The 20,433-nt window shown below is 31.6% G+C and overlaps 1 protein-coding gene across 1 annotated transcript in view; it reads left to right on the forward strand.

The window, feature by feature from the left end:
* Positions 1-19,296, forward strand: part of LOC139515209 (furin-1-like) — a 48,141-nt gene extending 28,845 nt beyond the window's left edge. Inside the window, exons 8-12 of the mRNA XM_071304773.1 lie at positions 7,929-8,132; positions 15,256-15,356; positions 16,783-16,892; positions 18,005-18,122; positions 18,969-19,296. Of these exons, the coding sequence (XP_071160874.1) occupies positions 7,929-8,132; positions 15,256-15,356; positions 16,783-16,892; positions 18,005-18,122; positions 18,969-19,296 (861 nt within the window). The remainder of the gene's footprint in view (positions 1-7,928; positions 8,133-15,255; positions 15,357-16,782; positions 16,893-18,004; positions 18,123-18,968) is intronic.
* Positions 19,297-20,433: the final 1,137 nt, after the last annotated feature.

The following is a 20,433-nucleotide window of genomic DNA, read 5'->3' on the forward strand; positions in this document are numbered from 1 at the left end:
TCTCCTCTTATATTTATGCGTTTCCCTCAGTTTTAGTTTGTTACCCCGATTTTGTTTTTTGTCCATGGATTTATGAGTTTGAACAGCGGTATACTTCTGTTGCCTTTATTTAAATATATATTTGTCAACCTCAGCATCGGATATCTACCATTTCGTACCACGTCTATTTATAATAATAATCAAATTCTTTATAATACAAAAATTTCTCCAAATCCGAATTTGCAGAGAGCATGCACTCATCGATATGTTCTATTTTTATAATACACGCGAAGTTTCAGTTTTAACCACCGGACCACGATTTTAAATCTAAATATTGTTTTTCCAAAAAATAGCAGACGGAATAGAAGACACCTGTTTTTTTTCTTCGCAAAATATATATCGTCGTGGAGTTGAATATAACTGGTGCTTATTCGGAGGTGAATAAAGTTAGATTCGGAGAGATAAAGAAAGTTCATATATATATTCATGAAATGAAATTGTACATTCGCGATATTTTCGCTGTAATACTTATTATTATTATACTAAGTCTTATAGTTTTTTCTTGCTGTGTCGCGCCAAAAGCGTCAGAACGCTTTATAATTTTGTTAAGTTGCACAATGCTTGTAATACAAAGAGCTTATATGTTTAATCCATTTCATGTAATAACGGAGTCTAATTCCCCTAAATCACTAACATATATTTATCCTTGTTACATTGTCACAATTGAATAATAACCGGATAAAACCTCACAAATATTTTTTTTAACAAACCAACAGCACCCAATAAAAAAATAAAATAAAACACTGAGCCGCCGATTCTTTGACATATTTAATGTTATAAGCTATAATGTGTCAGATTAAATTTTACATAAACCTTGTTTCGGTAGGGGAAGAGAAAAAAAATGTAATTATCAGTATCCGTTTTGTTTTGATCTTAATCACGTTTATTATTGTATTCTGTTAACTACACTTAGCGCACAAAATATCATGGAAATGTAAGAAATATAATCTAAAGATAATTTCTATGTAAGCCTGAAGCAATCATCATTCAAGATTTTATAACAAATTATATTTAAATCTCTATTTTCGATGATGAAATACACATGGTAATTGGCATACATGTCATATCTTTTAAAGTTCTCATTTTGTACTCATTGATTGATTAATTATTGATTGTTCACCATCTAGTGGCAAGTATTTCATGCAATATTAAAGGAAAGGGCTTATTAACAATATATCCGTTAATATGTAGGTTCTACAAAGTAAATAGACCGAGACGAAGGGAACTAAATTGAGTTTGCCATTGTGAAAGGCTGATATGTTGGATCGATAAGAAATCATAGTTTGCCTCTCACCGGGGTACCAACCACGTCCCCGTTTTGATCAAATGAATATTTTAATATTATTGCTTCCATGATAAAAAAAGTATAATATTTATTGAAAATATCGTATGGCAATACACGTATATCGTTTAACATGTGTGTACCTTAAAAAAACTTACATAGTCCATCGCGGCGATGTGATTCAGGTCTATATTTTAAAAGTATTTAAATCCTTTAAATGAAGCCTGTATTGTGAATATTTAACTAAATTTATAACCAATGATAAAAGGTTTATCATCTAAATAGATGAATCGAAACGTGCTAACAGGTGTTAGAGAAATTGACAACTTTGTTGAATGTGTAAGACACTCGAAATCAAAAATTGTGTGTTTATCCAATCGATATCGTATCAATTTGTTCAAAGTCCGAAACTCGGCGAGAATAATCATCCGGTTATCGACATTAGATAATTTAGATAATCCACGAGTAACTATGAAAGAACATTTAATGATTATCAAATAAATTCCCACTGGTACCAATTTTAGAATCTACATGGATACTAGTATCTAGTAACATCAGGACTGTTAACAATGAATAAATTGTCTGAAAACATGACCTCCACCTCATTCGTTATGAGCCTGCCCCAAGTCAGGAGTGTATAGTTCGGTGGATGTTGTTGGTTTGATGTCTGGCATATTTGTTTTTCGTAAACTGTTTTATTATAAATAATGCTGTTAGTTTATTAATTTTTTACTTGTTTCAAATTTTTCATGTCGGGTTACTTTATAGCTGACTATACGGTATGGGTTTTTCTCAATGTTGAAGGCCTTACATCCACTTTATTTGAACTTTGAAGGATAATTGTCTTATTGACAATCCTACCACATCTCCTTATTTTAATATTGCAAAACAAAATCTACAATAATGTTTATATGACTGAAACCATCAATGACTCGATATGCAGTTATTGCACTATACAAAATTTTAACGAACTTTGATGTTTTTGTACATCATCTTGAAAACAGTAATGGATAGAGAGATACTGTAAACAGTCGGAAAGCTGACCCCGGTTTGACCCCATTTCCTCAAAGTGAACATTCTTGAGTATATAAGAAATATATTACTCAACTCATTTATGGATTAAACTCATTTTTTTCTCTCAAAATGTGTCTTCAAAGTCAAGGTGTTGACGAAAAAAATTGGTCACAGAAAATTAAAATCGTAATTTTCTTTCTTAACTTCTCGGGAAGCTATGCTGAATTTAAATTATGTTATGTAACATAACTTGGACTATAATATGTAAAATTTGTGCCAGTTGATATGCTAAGATACGCAAATGTGCCAGTTAGATGTTTCGATATTTCTGACGAATCGGGGCCGACGGTAATTCATGAGTTACGTCCCTTTGTTTGACACTTTCATGAACAAACTATTGTTATATCAAGCACTATATGCTGTTATTTACATGTGGATATTATTTAAATAATCTTATTAAATATATTTTGATACTGTAAACATGTGCCAAAAAAATAGAGAAACACATTTTATCACTTTTCAGAACTCAGTCCAAGTGAAATACGTGTCCCTATGTGCCATAATAGGGTTAATAATTGTAAAATATTAATTTAATATTCCAAGAGTTAATTTAATATTCATGTTTTGGTAAGTATTTTTACTGCTGCTACCAAATTATTTTGACACAGAAATAAATATCTACTTAATTTATACAAGGGGTAGTCTAAATATTCATGAATAATGGATCAAGACAGTATTAACATGATAAAAAACAGGAATTCCTTTTCATTACTGACACTTGCAAGTTGGTCCTACCTTTTTCATTTAAACTTAAAAGAGATCATAATGAAAGTATCTGAATGTAAATCTTCATCATTTTAAATTTATAAAAGGAAAATTAGTTTGCAATCCTTGTATGAACAAACTAAATATAACAATACATGTTGTCTCATTGATTTCATGCAAGTTATAGTTCTATAGTGCCTAACAAGATTTTGTGAGGGAATTCGATGTTTGCTATACCACTGTTCAATTAAACGCACTTTATGACAATACTACTATACCAATTGTAATGAAAATGTTTGCAGTGTTTTGAGAAATGATTTTACTTTGTAGTCACGTATTGGTTGTGAAACATTTTATGTTTTAAAAGGACGAACTTTCTGTATAAAGTCAATAATTATGTGGACTTTTGAAGCCCAAACTTTGTATTGCCTTAAATACATACATGAAAGTTCCGAAAACTGTACCAACACACAACGACATGTTTATGAAATGATAGCAAAACTTTGGTTTGACAAATTTTTATTCGTTATTGCAAAAAAATAAACTTTGAATATCTTACATTTTCTCCCTACCCAGTTTACCCCTATTACTTATTCTGATGTGGACCGGTCATTGTTATTGAAAATTACGGAATTTGATTGGATTAAATTATTACTAGTTTACCTTCAAACTGTTTATGCTTTTCGTACATGACTATTGGTTAAATCAGAACGTGCATGAATGTGACAGTAAGTAAAATGACCTTCAAACTGGACACTGGATGAGTCCATGTTATGTTTTATCAATGGAAGTATAGGTACGGAAGGTAAGAATTGCCAATTCTCCTATTTTCACAATTTTCTCCAAATACACAGTAGATAGATTATTTTTTAATAGGCAATTGCGGAGAAAAACAGAAAAAAGTTTAGAAATAAGAAGTTTTATTCCAATCAACAAGTCATTTTTTGAAGAGAAATGCCAACATACATTTTACGCACGGCTACGCCAGGTAAACATATTATAATTTTACAAAAAAAATATCATTTTTCAGTCTCATAGGAACATACTAATTACAATAAATCCCAAACTAAAGAAGTCATTATATAACGTCAAAATATGTCCGATCTACCTATGTTGGGACCCAAAAAGTCAACACGATCGTTTTAAGGTCAATTTCGTCTACCTCACAAAATCTTATTAGGCACTATAATGAATGGACTCAAATTATAAAAGTAACACTAAACCAATAAATAAATGGTGCTTATCATGAACTTGAAAATGAATAAGCAAAATAGACTCAGTAATATTTTTCTTTTTCTATTTAAAAAAATAATAATAACATTAAAAAAACTATGCATTTTTACATTTGTATAAAAGTATTTCAGAGTAGTTTCTGGGGGCTAAGTCAACAATTATGTTTTAGATCACCAGTCAAAATTAAGTCACACTTCATGTCAGTATGATAATGCTTTGAAGATTGATTAAAATGATACTCTGAAAGAGATTGTTTGAAGGCAGCAAACATTTGTTTTCAGGGAGGGGGGGAACTATGCATTTTTTCCAGACAAGTTAAAAACAATTCTTCTCTTTCAATTTTAGCATTTCATTTAATGGCAGCTGAGGGTAAAACAAACATTTTTTTTCTCAGGTTCAAAAAAAAATTATTTTTTATCCAAAAATTGGAAACAAACTTTTTTTTTTCAAAACAATCAATAGCCACCACCCCTACCCCCACCAGAAAATCAAATGGTTGTTGGCTGTCTAAGTTCTAATTTAGGACAATACTTTCTCATTTACTTTTGCAGGATTCCTTTATCACAAAAATAAATATATATTATTATAAACAACGAATGTGTTTTATGTCAGTCATCTAAAGCAGTTAAGGTTGTGCAAAGACAGTATAAGATTTCCTTACCTTGTTTTAGTTAAGTCATACATTTCACTGACTTAAAGAGAATAATTAATCCAGTCAAATATTCACAGCTGATATCGCCATTACTTTTTCAAACAAACATACTAAATGTGTGTACATTGACTGTGTTCAGATGCCAGGTGACATCGATGTGTAAGACCGAAAAACTACAATGTCAAAAAATGTCTTTCTTTTGGAATTTAGTTCAAACGGGGTTTCCCAAGGGGTAATAGAACGTTATACTTGACTTTTTTTAAATTTTGAGATTCGTATTATTAATATTGTTTGTATAGTACATATAGTATATATGTTAATCTGTGAAAAATAGAAGAAAATAATTTTAAACGACGATCAACGGCATTACGGGATCGTTAAAAGACGGCCAATTTGACATGTTTGAGATTTTTTTTCCTTTTGATAATAAACTCCATGCTTAACAAATCGAAATAAATCTATTTCAGACCCTAATGGCAAGTAGGAAACTGAAAAAAGGATAAACTTCCAAATTGGCGCCAAAAAAAAAAATTCCGCGAAATTAACGCAATTTCAGAATGGCGGGTTTTAATATCAGTCCCATTGTTGTCTTAAGAAAGTAGCAACAACGGTCGTTTCTAAGGGATTGCTTTCCGACTGTAAACCTTGAAATAAATAAAGAAAAACGTGGGATTTACAAATAATTTATTGTGGTCTTTGGTATCATAGTTACTCTTCTTAGTGAATTCTTACTTCTTAAGGTGGTACCCAACACTACAGGGAGATAACTCTGTAAAATCAGCTTAACGTTTTAATCATATTGTATTAATGTTTAGAAAATATTAAGCTTCTCAATGATCAAATTAGTGTTTGTCAAACTGTTATATGTCCAATGAATTTTTTCTGAGGAAACGCTTGGTTCAAGTTTTTTGATTTTTTTTTTATATTTTTGTCAAAGGGTCAAAGTAAATATTTTGACAAAGTTTTATGAAAATTAAACGCGCCAAATTAGTCAAGGTATTAGGTACCACCTTAAATCGACAAAAAAAGAAACAAATCAAGGTGCATCGTAACGTTAAATGTTATTTTCGCGACGTCAAACTATGACATATCGGGAAAAGATGCATTTTTCGACTGATTTTTATCATTCAAACTGTTTTAATTTGAAAACGAGTGCATGGACCCCTATTTTTTTAAAACAGCAATTTGTTTCATTTTGCAAGGAGATTATGTGACCCAAATTTTATAAAACTGTAAATAGCGCATTTTTTAAAATTTTGATAAACATGCAGCAAAAAATGACGTTTTTTCCTCTATTCATGAACATTTGATAAATATAGAGTTATTTCGGAATAAAAATTGCATAATTTTTAATGATACTTATAAAATACAGAAATTACCGATTATTTAACAAAAAACAATTTGTGTTTATCTTTTAAAACAAAAAAGTTATGTCTTTCTTTCAAAAAAGAAAATACGGACACAAATCTGAATTTTGAGCAAATATACAAAATTTCGACCATATTTTACCCAAAAAGTAGCACATGAAGGTATATTTTTTATTACATATTTGATTTAATCAGATAAAAAATAGCCTATATGTAAATGTTCATCAACTTGTAAATACAGGTTCAAAACTGTATCGTATGCCCTTAAGCATGCATAACCCGTCTTGCTTCTGTTAAATGTTATGATAAGTCAAAACAATATAAGTCAACTAATCATACTAATGTCACTTTGAATCTTTGGTGGAATACCTGAAAAAGAAGATATTCAAGTGTGTGTTGTTTGTGCAACTCAATGTTTGCCGAACGATAAGCGTTTCATCAGAAAAAAAAAGAATTCACAGAGCTGAATGTGTCATGGTCCTGTTTTTATCAAATGTGGTTTTAGTGCTAAGACCAGATTTCACTCCAGACAATGTATTAGCAAAAAATCAGGCCAAATGTGCAACAGAAACTGATACCCATACATTTTATTTAATAAAACACAATTGTCGATTTCAGTGCATGTTGGAAATTTCAAACACTTCAGTAAATTTTATTTTTGATTGTTAAAGTTCTTGAAATGCAAGCTTTTTTTGTAAAATGCCTGAAAAAATTCGTTAATATCTTACACAGACATGTTAGAGAAGGCCTATAAAGTTTTCAGGCATTTCACAAAATGCAACATTTAAAAAAGAAAACTGGTAACATAATTATATTAACTTATTAGAAGTTTGCCGTTTTAGTGTCTGAAAGGATTCGTTGTTCCAACACAAATATACTTTGGTTGAGTCGTGTAAACCACTCGTACTAGTGGGATATACTAGTTATTTAAGGAATGACTGTAATATTTTTTCTGTCTATGAAGAAATAACATAAAAAATTTGGTGCACACTGAACAACACTGAAGATGTGGTATGAGTGCCAATGAGACAACTATTTATCCAAGTCTCAATGTGCAAGTAAACAGTTATAGGTCAAAGTACGACCTTCACCGCGGAGCCTTTAAGTTCAACTTGAACTTGGCTCACATCAGCAAGTTATTAAGAGCCCAAAAAAGACTAGTGTAAAACAATTAAAACAGAAAAACCAACGGTCTGCATTTTGTAGTAATTTAAAACGTGCATGTTTAATAAAGAAATGCACTTTATTTTACATTTGTTAGGAATTTGCAGATCTGTTTGATTAGAAGAAAGATAGCTGACTCAATCTTCAGATCTGTCCTTAATCATACCCTTCTTAACACACAAGAATGCTAGCTAATCGTACTTCTGGTCAACTCTGAATGCAATGCAATGTCTTTCAAAATCCAGTATTAGGACGACTATTTACTCGAAAATTTAAACTGAATCAACATATTTTATAAAGTTTGAGAGTGGTCATCGTTTACCGTAGGAATCGGGATAGTTGTTTAGCGATAAAAACCTTTGAGAGCTTCTTGTCATATAAGGTATCTATTGCAACACTTAACACATTGCAGGGAAGGAATGGCAAAGGTGCTATTTACATATGGGCAGCAGGTAATGGACAAACTAATGACAACTGTAATGGTGACGGATATGTTAACAGTATATATACTGTAGCCATTTCTAGTGCACAGATTGGTCAAAATGCATGGTACTCAGAAGTATGTGCTCCTGTCTTAGCTGTAGCATATGGTGGCAGCGAGGATGACAGATATTTAGTAAGTCTAATATTTTCCATGATAAAACCTTTGGAGGAAATCTATATTGTGCAAGCCATCTGTTATACGCGTACATTTTTGTTGTTGTGTTTGTTTAGAGGAAGATAATTATTTTGTAAATCAATAAACTGATTAAAGCAGTTAATAGAAAAGGAGTAGAATTTAAAAATGAAAACTTGTAGGTTTTTTTTTAAATTCCTGTTCCCAATATTTATCTATTTCATTACAAAAATATTTATATTAGGTATTTGATTTCATTGATTTATTGGAACTCCTGATGACAATTTTCCAACTTTCAATTGATTTTGATATTCATTATAACATGTATAATGAATATATCCAATTGCAAATTCGGTACTGATCTGTGTTGACCGACACATTAACGTTCTTATTCCTAGTATAGTATTTTAATTTGCATGTCCTCTCTCTTTTTGGTGCGTTTAAGAATTTTTATACAATGGGCAACCTTTACACGTACGTACTTTACACGTACTTATGTTATTGAGTACAAACTATTTAATTTTTCCGTGAATAACTTTCACTAACTTAAAGCATCTTTAGGACTATAAATATTAGATACCATATATACAAAACATGTGGCAGCAATGAAAAATGCTCTTGCTTATCTCAGAATAGAATGGCATTTATTCACTCTCGGCTGTAAATTTTAAATCGGCGAGCCTTGCGTTTTTAATTTGGAAATTTAACTGTCACGAGTGGAGTGGATAAATATCGTATTACAGTCGATAAGTGGAAGAATCTATTTATACTGCAACTAGTTGTGTTTATGTCCTATTATAGTAACATAGCTATACTTTGTATAATGTCAATTTCATCTTGGAATACTTTCTCCACAATCAGGGATTCATTAAAGGATGAAATTAAGTTTGACATTATTTTGTGTTACGATTTATCAAGGTATTAATTTAGTATTAAAAATATTATAAAAATAATATTAGGTCAATGTCATCAAAATATAAACTGTTTTGTACTCGGTAGAACCTCGCCCTTCCCCAGCCTCATACAAAAAAAAACTATATTTTTCTGACATTGACATATATGTATGAGATTCTCTACGATAGATCAGTCGGAAACCCGGTTGAAATAGAACAAAAAAATCGAAGCCCTTTGTTAGAGAAGGCGATAAATGTGTACTGTATTGTTTACTATAGTGACAAAAATTTTAAAAGTTAATAGAAACAAAGAAAATTACAATTTTCTTCTCAATTACGAGGTGTTTTTATTTTAAAAACACCATTTGCATGTGTTTTCAATTTATCTAGTACATAGTTAAGCAGAACAATTAGATTTCAAGTCGACGACATGGGTATCTTTCAAGTTGGATGAAGAAAATGCTTAACCTCCGATTTTTTTGAAAAAATTACCACGGACCTATAACATATCAATCTATTAGTTCAAAAATTTTCGTGTCTGCCCTTCCATTATGTTACTCAAGAAAAAATTCCTAAAAATGGGTAACAATTGTATCGAAAAGAGAAAATCGAGTGCACCTTTTTATGTTAGGGCGTGTTTGAGTTGAATATTTAGTCTTGATATCGTACAAAGTAAGATTATTTCATACATGTATATATCAAAGCTACAGATTGACTTTATAACACAAAAAAATAACAGTACTAAAAGATGAAATATATGGGTCAAGTGAAATATCTATCTAATGAGTCACAAAAAACAGATAAGGTGTGTTCGAATAGTTATTTTTTTAATGAAAGTACTTGACGACAGTCTTTCAAGTTGGATGATGAAAATGCATATCTTTGAAAAAATATAATTTTTTGTGTGTGAAAACTAGGGTTTATAGTCTTTATACACTAAAAAAATCTAGTCTGCCCTTCCACGAAATTTTTAATTAGAAATTTTTTAAATGTTTATGAATTTTCGAAAATTCCACATGACAACCGTTCAGACAATAGTTTTAAGTTGAATCAATGCAGACAAGATCATTAACTGATGCTCATTAGCTCGTTGATACATTTGTCTTTTAAAATACAACTGATATATAAGGATCGTAATGGTGCAATGTGGATAAATTTATCGGTTTCCATGAGCAAAATTGGTAGCGCGTTATCCCTACAATGGCTTCCATTTCTACGATTGTAAAAAAATGAACTGACTGAGATAATTCAGCTGATCAGTAAAATTCCACCTTCATGCCTTATATATCATGTACTGTTTTACGACGCTAAAAAAGACCATGGAGGAAAGTTAACACCCAATGCTTTATTTTTGTAAAGGAAAGAAAAAAAATTGCTTCGGCAACTTTTCAAATCTAACATTGTTTGGCTGATATTAAGACGAATTAAATATACAAAATATGTTGTCAGCCTTGTATCACAATCACTGGTGATCCGATCGAAAACATCTGTCGTAGTACTGTCACTGATATTTATATATATATATATATATATAATATTTGTATATATGTAATATTTATAATATAACTAGAACACACCCGTGATATCGCGGGTGCGTGACTGAATTAAAGTATATAACTATGCGTAAGCCTTATTTTAGTATTTGGATTGTCATTTGATAAAGTCATGCCGATTATAAGATGCACAGTTTTCTCTGCTTTCAAAATCGTTCTGTTTGAACCCGTCGACCTGGAACTTATCAATTATTGGTAATATTAATTATTTGGAAAACAAAAGGTCCTGGAATGTTGAATTCTTTGATTCATTGTTTTATGTCATGCCCGCTAACACATTGAAAAACTGTACCTATATGTCTTATTTTAAGTCCAGATTTTTAGTATTTGTATTGTCATCTTAGAAAGTCTTACTGCTGAAAAAACTGCAATAGGGAACAATTTGACAATGATTGAATTTAGTAGTGTAAACCCTGTGATTATAACTCGTGTATATAGCAAAATCCAAAATACACCAGTTGGTGGTGCGCCTGTCCGATGAAAAACGTACAGATAAGGTAATAGGTTACAAGTGAATATACTATTGGTATCGGTATCGATATCGACCCGGATCTTGTTAATTATTGGCAATATTAATTATGTGTAAAACAAAAGGGTCTGGAGTGGTGTAAATTTTAATCAACATCATTGTCCTATATTGAATATATATAAAATTGAATTCTTTGATTTGTTGTTTTTACCCCATGACGGCTGACAAATTGGACCTCGTTATTTTAGTATTATAGATATATTAGTATTTGCCAAATTTGGTCTGTATAAATCTTGGTCAAATCGATTGCAAAGGTTACTGTGATTAGATATATAACCCTAGCTTATTCCATCTTCCATTAAGATCCATACTGTCGTAGAGTCTGCATGTTTGCGGGATATATACAGTAAATATGTAGTCACGTCCTTTTTGATAGAGAACGTAAAATGCTAGAATACCCGAAATATTTGCTGCTGGACGTTAAGTTAACAACAATAAAGGTACAAGCAATATTGTGATTCATTAAATAAATTTTAAATGGTTTCTAGAACTATAACGGATAAGTATAAAAATATTGTCACATAGAATTGATTTTTTTCACCGTTAACTATATGTACACTCGAAAATTGCCGTTATAAATTTCTGTGTGTAAAATCCCACGTGAATAATTTTATTCTTGATTTCTAAAGTTTTTTTTTTTCAAAAAGAAACTCAAAAGACATCAATAACTTAGATAAACCTCTTTTTTTCTGAAGATATTACATATCAGAATTAAAAAAAGAAGGTTGAAATGATTTTGTTTAATTTACCAGCACAATAGCCACCAGGCATCCTCGAAATAGAAACACGATATGATAAACACCCTGTTATCACCTATTGGACTGCAGATGCAATACGCACCACATATTAAAATCTGCTATAAACGAATGAAAATACACTGTATTGCAGTGGCAATCGGAAACACGGACAATAGCATTTAATAGAAATCGGAAACACAGATAATAGCTGTTAATAGAAATCGGGAACACAGAATCCATTGCATATGCCGTGTCGTTAGCTGGAAATAGGGTGTTTGGTAACTAGTGTAGTTTAAATAAAACCTGATGTCTGTTCGTCAAAAATATGCAATTATCATTAAATCCTTCAATAAATCGTAGATAAATTAGTTACTTTCCCAAACTGAAGCCAGTATTTAGACAATATGAGGCTATAGTCCTATTCTAAGTAACAAAGAACTAAACGCGTAAGCCAAAAATTTGGAGACTACAAGATATAAATACCAATCGGACATACTATGTATGTTAGCATTACTTTGGGTCCTTATTTCGTAGGCAGATAAATATTTTTTACGGTTTCATTTTCGTATCTCTTAGCTTTTACATGCCTCATTTTCTGCCCCTTTAATTAATAATTATACATATAATTATATAATAAAACCTATAAAACAAATTCCCATACGTTTCGGTCATTACGGCCTTCTTCATTGGAATAAATTACAACATTGAAACAACAATTACATCGCTTGGATACATTACGTTATAATAACTTATATGACGTTCCTTTGCCGCGTGATGTCTTTTTTAATATACATATTTTTATTATCGTTCATATATTGTATTGAGTCCTTCAAGTTCTAAAGTTTTTTATTTTTTTTTTATCCAAAAGGCTTCTTTAGTTTTTTTGTAAATTTCTGTTCCAAAAACTCTTTCTATGGCGGTAACTTTTAATTTTTCCATCGAATGCTTGTGCTAAATGAAGTGGTTGGTTACCGGATCTTCTATTTTGTTTGTTCGTATTTTTGAAAAGTCCAATAGCATACGTTGATATAGTGTATCACCCGTTTGTCCTACATATATAACTTTTTCACATTTTGTGCAATTAATAGCATATATTAAAAACCAATTGTTCAAAGAACAATTGAAGGTCTTTCAACCAATAAGGATCTATTTAGATATGAAAATATTAAAATTCAGTTGAAAATGTCAGTTCCTATGGCTTAATGATGTATAAATATGAATTTTAAGCAAAGGTCAAAATCTAGAACGTCCAATTAACCTATGACCTTGACCTCAATTTCAAGGTCATAGACTAAACATCTCAAATAAAAAGACACTAGTTCTTTAATATGTATGGTTCATGAGTAAAATCACTTTACGCATAATTCTTAATATAAGAGGGGCAAAAACTCCCTTTTATTGTTTACGCACCCTCGCAACCAAAATTTATAAGTTACGACATGTCGCAACTAACAATTTAGTAAAAAAAAATTGTCGATATCTTATAAGGTTAATGAAAAAAGGTGAAAATAAGCCAAAATCAAAATTTAGAATTTGACCTTGACCTTTGACCTTGACCTAATTTTCATTTTTTTGGACCAAGGATCTTAAATCAAAAGACCCTAGGTCTCTATCACTTATAGTTTACCAGTTAGAAATGCATATCACTGATATCATATATAAAAGGGGGGATAACTCTCATATGGAGTCTCCGGATAGCTTCCGTTGAAATGAAACAGAACATCCTAAGGATATAACGAGCAATTTGGAAAAATAAATTTGTCGGTTTCTTATACGGTTGCGAAGTAGTAGTGGCCACAAGAAAAACAGTGTTTGGGGAGATAACTCTTACAAGGTAAAGGTTTTTGTTACGCGGTGTCAGTTTCAGAAGCGCATTAACTGTTCGATATCATATACCAAATATCTAAGCGACATCTTGTGAAACAAAAAAACAGCGAAGGAAAAAAAAGTTGGCGGAAGAAAAAAAAAAAAAAAAAATAATAATAATAATAATAATTAAAAACCAATTGTTCAAAGAACAATTGAAGGTCTTTCAACCAATAAGGATCTATCTTGATATGAAAATATTAAGATTCAGTTGAAAATGTCATTTGCTATGTCTTTATGATATAAAATTATAAATTTCGACAAAGGTCAAAATCTAGAACGTCCAATTAACCTATGACCTTGACCTCAATTTCAAGGTCATAGACTAAACATCTCAAATAAAAAGACACTAGTTCCTTAATATGTATGGTTCATGGGTAAAATCACTTTACGCATAATTCTTAATATAAGAGGGGCGAAAACTCCCTTTTATTGTTTACGCACCCTCCCAAACAAAATTTATAAGTTACGACATGTCGCAACTAACAATTTAGTAAAAAAAAATTGTCGATATCTTATAAGGTTAATGAAAAAAGGTGAAAATAAGCCAAAATCAAAATTTAGAATTTGACCTTGACCTTTGACCTTGACCTAATTTTCATTTTTTTGGACCAAGGATCTTAAATCAAAAGACCCTAGGTCTCTATCACTTATGGTTTGCCAGTTAGAAATGCATATCACTGATATCATATATAAAAGGGGGGATAACTCTCATATGGAGTCTCCGGATAGCTTCGGTCAAAATGAAACAGAACATCCTGAGGATGAAACGAGCAATTTGGTAAAATAAATTTGTCGGTTTCTTATACGGTTGCGAAGCCTTAGTGGCCACAAGAAAATCAGTGTTCGGGAAGATAACTCTTACAAGGTAAAGGTTTTTGTTACGCGGTGTCAGTTTCAGAAGCGCATTAACTGTTCGATATCATATACCAAATATCTAAGCGACATCTTGTGAAACAAAAAAACAGCGAAGGAAAAAAAAGTTGGCGGAAGAAAAAAAATAAAAATAATAATAATAATAATAATAATAATAATCAGAACAAACCCTATAGGTCTTTCACCTGAAAGGTTGAAAGACCTAATAATCAGAACGAATACAATAGGTCTTTCAACAGAAAGGTTGAAAGACCTAACTACGCCTACGGTTTTACAATCTGTCACTGAAAGGTATATTCTTTCCCGGTGTTGTCACAAAATACCTTGGTTTGATTTTAAGTGTGAGCATAATGCACATGCATATGTTTACCACATGGTCCACATCTATTTGTTTGTTTATAAAATAGTAAATTATGCTGTCTGTGCACTAAGATGTATTTTATGTTGTTATCGCGCTTAAATACCACGACAGGTTGGATCGGGAAATATTTTCTATAGCCTGTTAGTTTGTGGAGAATTTTAAGATTTTTTTCTTAGAATCGAATGTATAATATATTAACAACTTAACATATCCAGTTAACTAAGACGTCTAATGATATATAATCAATAACAATGGCTTTTGTAACAAAAATATCGAAGGAAAATCAAATCAAAATATGTTAATTTCAGACAACTACTACAATAGGATCAGAATGCAAAAGTGCTATACAGGGGACGTCGTACTCAGCACCTTTAGTGTCTGGTATAGTTGCTCTAACACTGGAGGCAAAGTAAGTGTTTTAGTTACCTCTGTTTATTTTTCTAAATGTGGGGGCAAATTAAATTCTTTTAGTCACTACTTTGGATTTCTCGTAACAATGGAGGAAAAGTTAGTTCTTTCATAGATATAGGAAGATGTGGTGTGAGTGCCAATGAGACAACTCTCCATCCAAATAACAATTTACAAAAAGTAAACCATTATAGGTCAATGTACGGCCTTCAACACGGAGCCTTGGCTCACACCGAACAACAAGCTATTAAGGGCCCAAAATAACTAGTGTAAAACCATTCAAACGGGAAAAACCAACGGTCTAATCTATATAAGAAAAGAAAACGAAAACCGAGAAACACGTATAAATTACATAAACAAACGACAACTACTGTACATCAGATACCTGACTTAGGACAGGTGCAAACATTTGCAGCAGGATTAAACGTTTTAATGGACCCAAGCCTTCTCCCTTTTTCTGAAACAATAGCATAACATCACCATTTCAATAATATCTCTCACACTGGAGGCAAAGTAAGTATTTCTTTATACTGGAGACAAAGTGAGTTCTGTTAGTCATTGCTTTTCGTGTCTTTAACACTTGAGACACAGTAAGTTCTTTTGGTCAATTCTATTGATTTCCCAAACACTAGAATGAAAGTTATTCTGTTATTTCAGTCACTATTATTGGTTTCTTTAACACTGGAGATAAAGTAAGTTCTTTAAGTCAATTCTATTGATTCCCTAACACTAGAGGCAAAGTTATTAAGTTCTTTTAGTCACTACTATTGGTTTCTATAACACTGGAGATAAAGTAAGTTCTGTTAGTCACTTCTACTGATTTCTCTAACAATGGAGATAAAGTAAGTTCTTTAAGTCACTTCTATTGAATTCTTTAACACTAGAGGCAAAGTAAGTTCTTTTAGTCACTACTATTGGTTTCTTTAACACTGGTGATAAAGTAAGTTCTTTCGGTGATTCTACTGATTTCCCTAACACTAGAGCAAAGTTAGTAAGTTCTTTTAGTAACTACTTTTGGTTTCTATAAAAATGGAGATAAAGTAAGTTCTTTTAGTCACTTCTGTTGATTTTTTAAAACTTGAGACAAAGTAAGTTCGTTTAGTCACTTCTATTGATTTCTCCAACACTGGTGATAAAGTAAGTTCTTTTAATTACTTCTATCGATTTCTTCAACACGAGAGATATGACAAATGTAAACCATATCACCCATGAAAACTAATGGTATAATTTATGTAAAAAATATTGAACGAAAAACAAACAATACGTTTCACAGGAATAACGACTATCACTGAATATTTTGATTAACTAATGCTAGGTTCCCGGTAATACATTTTTTTCCAACTTAAAAACGTTTACATTGCATATTCAGAGTTAACTTTTGTTAATTATATATTTTATTTTATTTTCCATTTTTTAACCCATTAAAGTTCTGACCTAACTTGGAGAGACATCCAGCACCTGATTGTTTTCACATCAAGTAGGAGTGGTTTGAGTGACACCTACTCTAATTGGACAATGAACGGGGCAAATAAAGAATGTGAGTTTTTGAGTGATAAGGATATCAAAAACGGATCTTGGAAGATCCACACGAGTACAACTGCGCACTCGAACAGATCTAGATAACTATATTTTAGCTTTTACCTTTTTATTCAATTAACACTAACATTAACACGTTGTTTACTGTTGGTAAATAATATTTTTTCATCAAAGCACCACAGTTTCAAATCATGGTATTTCAGACCATCAACATTACTGTGCGTGTTTTAATGGAAAATCTTAGATGATGTTTGTTGAATTTGTTTTCAGCTTTTTAAGATTGGGACGATTTACATAGAAAGAACCGGATACATTTTGTAAACATTTGTGTATTATTATAATGACCTCTACATTCTTAAAACGTTGGATTGATTTTATAACAAAGTAGGCCTTAAACATTGTTTCTATATTTTTTTGCAATTTAACCATTTCTTGACCCATAAAACAGTTAATCAGCGTGTGGTTGCCGATGACCTTAATAAATGATTTTCCGGAGTTAAGAGGTCATAACCTGTATATAATATGAATAAAAAGGAATGTTCAAGGCACTCGAGGATAATATATTTTCATCAAAAATGAAAACTTATTTGATAATCCTTAGAGAAACAGATTCTTACATAGTTACTCGTGGATTATCGGAATCATCCAATCTCAATAGTTTATAAATTTACAAATTTTAAAGTTCCAGCTTTTTTAAAATATTTTAGTAACACATAACACACCATGATAACAATGGGTAAGCTTCAGATGCTCTGGAAGAGTTAGAAATTCCCAGGCCAATTGTGGTACTCGTGGTGTTGCGCAGAACAAATAAAAATCATGGTGAAAACTCAAATTAGACGAAAAGATTCCTACAAACATTGCAGGGGAAAGAATATATAATTATTTCAACAAAAGAAATCTTTCATATTGTGGAAAAGTATATAGTTTTATTCTTAAAAAAAAAACTATTTGGAATTTGCCGCACACGGGAACAATTCGAAAACAACGGAACATTTATCTACCAAAGACATGTCAACTTTAAATTATCCATATTGGTAATATCAGTTTGAGCCTGAAATAGGTGGAAAGTTGAATGATGAATACTGATAGCATTATATTTTGTATGTTTAGTCAGTCAGATTCTTGGTTTTGGTTTAATGGACGCTGATGCTATGGTAAGCTATGGTAAAATCTGGGTGACAGTTCCAACACAACAAACGTGCAACACATCTACAAGGTCTCCTTCTTTGTAAGTTTTTATCTTAGATGATATTGATAAATGGGCCTAAAGAATAACATTACAAGTCTGTATGCTTCTAAAAGAAATATTCACAGATGCTTTATATCTAAAAAGTCCAGATAGAAAAACTGGAAATGAGAATTATCGGAATCGCATAAACCCTCATCGCATATCAAGACACATGGTTTTAATATTGCATTTCAGAAAAAAATATATCAAATCTTGACAAAACCACAACTGTGGTATTATAATGTTTATATTTCCACTGCAAACATGTTGGATAATAGACTAATTGGACATTGTGGGTGGTAAGTTGTACCGGAAATGCATTATTTCGTTATTCCGAAATGTGTATTGATTAAAAATTAGATCAGGCAAACTTGCATATGCAGTTGTTGGAACGAATGCAAACAAATTAATTTTCAAATGACAAATTCACCAATCTGTTGCACTGACAATGATTTCAAATTAATTAGATAATATCCAAACAGTCTAAGTAATACATCGACGTACGTTTATCTTGTATTCTGTATGAACAATTATCAGATTAGTCTATGTTAATAAAGTTTTGAAAGCCTAGAACACGTTTATCCCTTTTCCTTCATAGAACACTTCGTTCTTTTTTCCAGGCTAGGCATTGCAAATTTTGTTAGGTAATTCTTAAGTCTTATTTAAAAAAAAAACGATTCCGGCAAAACATTTTGCAATTCATATTAAAATAAGATGTGGTATGATTGTCAGTGTGACAAATATCCACAAGAGACAAAAGACCACTTAATGTAAATGTAAGCAAATATAAGTCACCGTACGGCATTTTATTTAAAATGTTAAAAAAGTATCATGTGTACCTTACAGGAGCACCACTACTTCGGCCTCAGATTTCATTATTGTAACATCTGGTGACTGTTCGTCGATAAACTATCTTGAGCACGTGGTCGCTGATATAACATTCTCCTACACAAGTTTCAGAGGTGCAACGAAGTTGTATTTGGTATCTCCATCTGGTACCAAAAGTCATTTGTTGCACTTCAGATATCAGGACGCTGTAGATAATCAAGCAGAAGGGAGTCAAACCTGGGATTTTATGTCAGTTCATTTTTGGAAAGAAAATCCTATTGGAAGCTGGACCCTGGAAATAAGTTCCGAATGGCCGGAAGTAACTGGTAACACAACACAATTTTGACTTTTGTAGTTTTGATATCAAAGCGTAATAAAACATTCTCATACAAATAACACTTAGGTTAAAATTTGGTACGCCAAATGGGCGTTTTGTCTACATAAGACTCACCAATGGCGCTCGAAACAAAACAGTTGGAAGGTAAAATGAAAGACGAAATTACAGAGTATAAAAAGCCATAAAAATTCCTTGTAAATAAAGTGAAACTGATATGCTGTTTCGACGTTTTGTGAATCTGACATTAAATAATTTTCTAATTTTATATTCCACAAACTTTAGAAAATCGATTGTAGTGTAGACGAAACGCGCCTCGGCGTATAAAATTATAATCCTGGTACCTTTGATAACTATTTACACCACTGGGTCGATGCCACTGCTGGTGGACGTTTCGTCCCCGAGGGTATCAGCAGCCCAGTAGTCAGCACTTCGGTGTTGACATGAATATCAATTATATTGTCATTTTTATAAATTTTCTGTTTACAAAACTTTGAAGTTTTCGAAAAACTAAGGATTTTCTTACCCCAGGAGTAGATTACCTTAGCCGTATTTGGCACAACTTTTTGGAATTTTGGGTCCTCAATGCTCTTTAACTTTGTATTTGTTTGGCTTTTTAACTATTTTGATCTGAGCGTCACTGATGAGTCTTATGTAGACGAAACGCGCGTCTGGCGTATAAAATTATAATCCTGGTACCTTTGATAACTATTTAGCTTATCTATGGTCGATTTTTAAAATCGAGGTGGACCAATGGTATTAATTCTAAAGTGTGAAATATATTGCATTGAAAGGGCATGTTTCTTAGAGCAGGTACAAGTCATATGCATTCCAAGTAAAAAGTAAAATCACAAAAATACTGAAATCGGAGAAAAATTCAAAAAGAAAGTCCCTAATCAAATGTCAAAATCAAAAACTCCAACACATCAAAATAATGGATAACAACTGTCATATTCCTGGCTTGATTTTAAGCTAGCTAAACCTCTCACTTGTATAACATTCGCATCAAATTCCAATATATTGTCAACGATGTTTGAACATAACATACTGTATGTATGTCCCAAGTCAGGAGCCTGTAATTCAGTGGTTGTCGTTTGTTGATGTTTTACGTTTTTGTTTTTCGATCATTTTATCATTTTCAACACACTC

The sequence above is a fragment of the Mytilus edulis genome, chromosome 3 (genome assembly GCF_963676685.1).
Source record: "Mytilus edulis chromosome 3, xbMytEdul2.2, whole genome shotgun sequence".
NCBI lineage: Eukaryota > Metazoa > Mollusca > Bivalvia > Mytilida > Mytilidae > Mytilus > Mytilus edulis.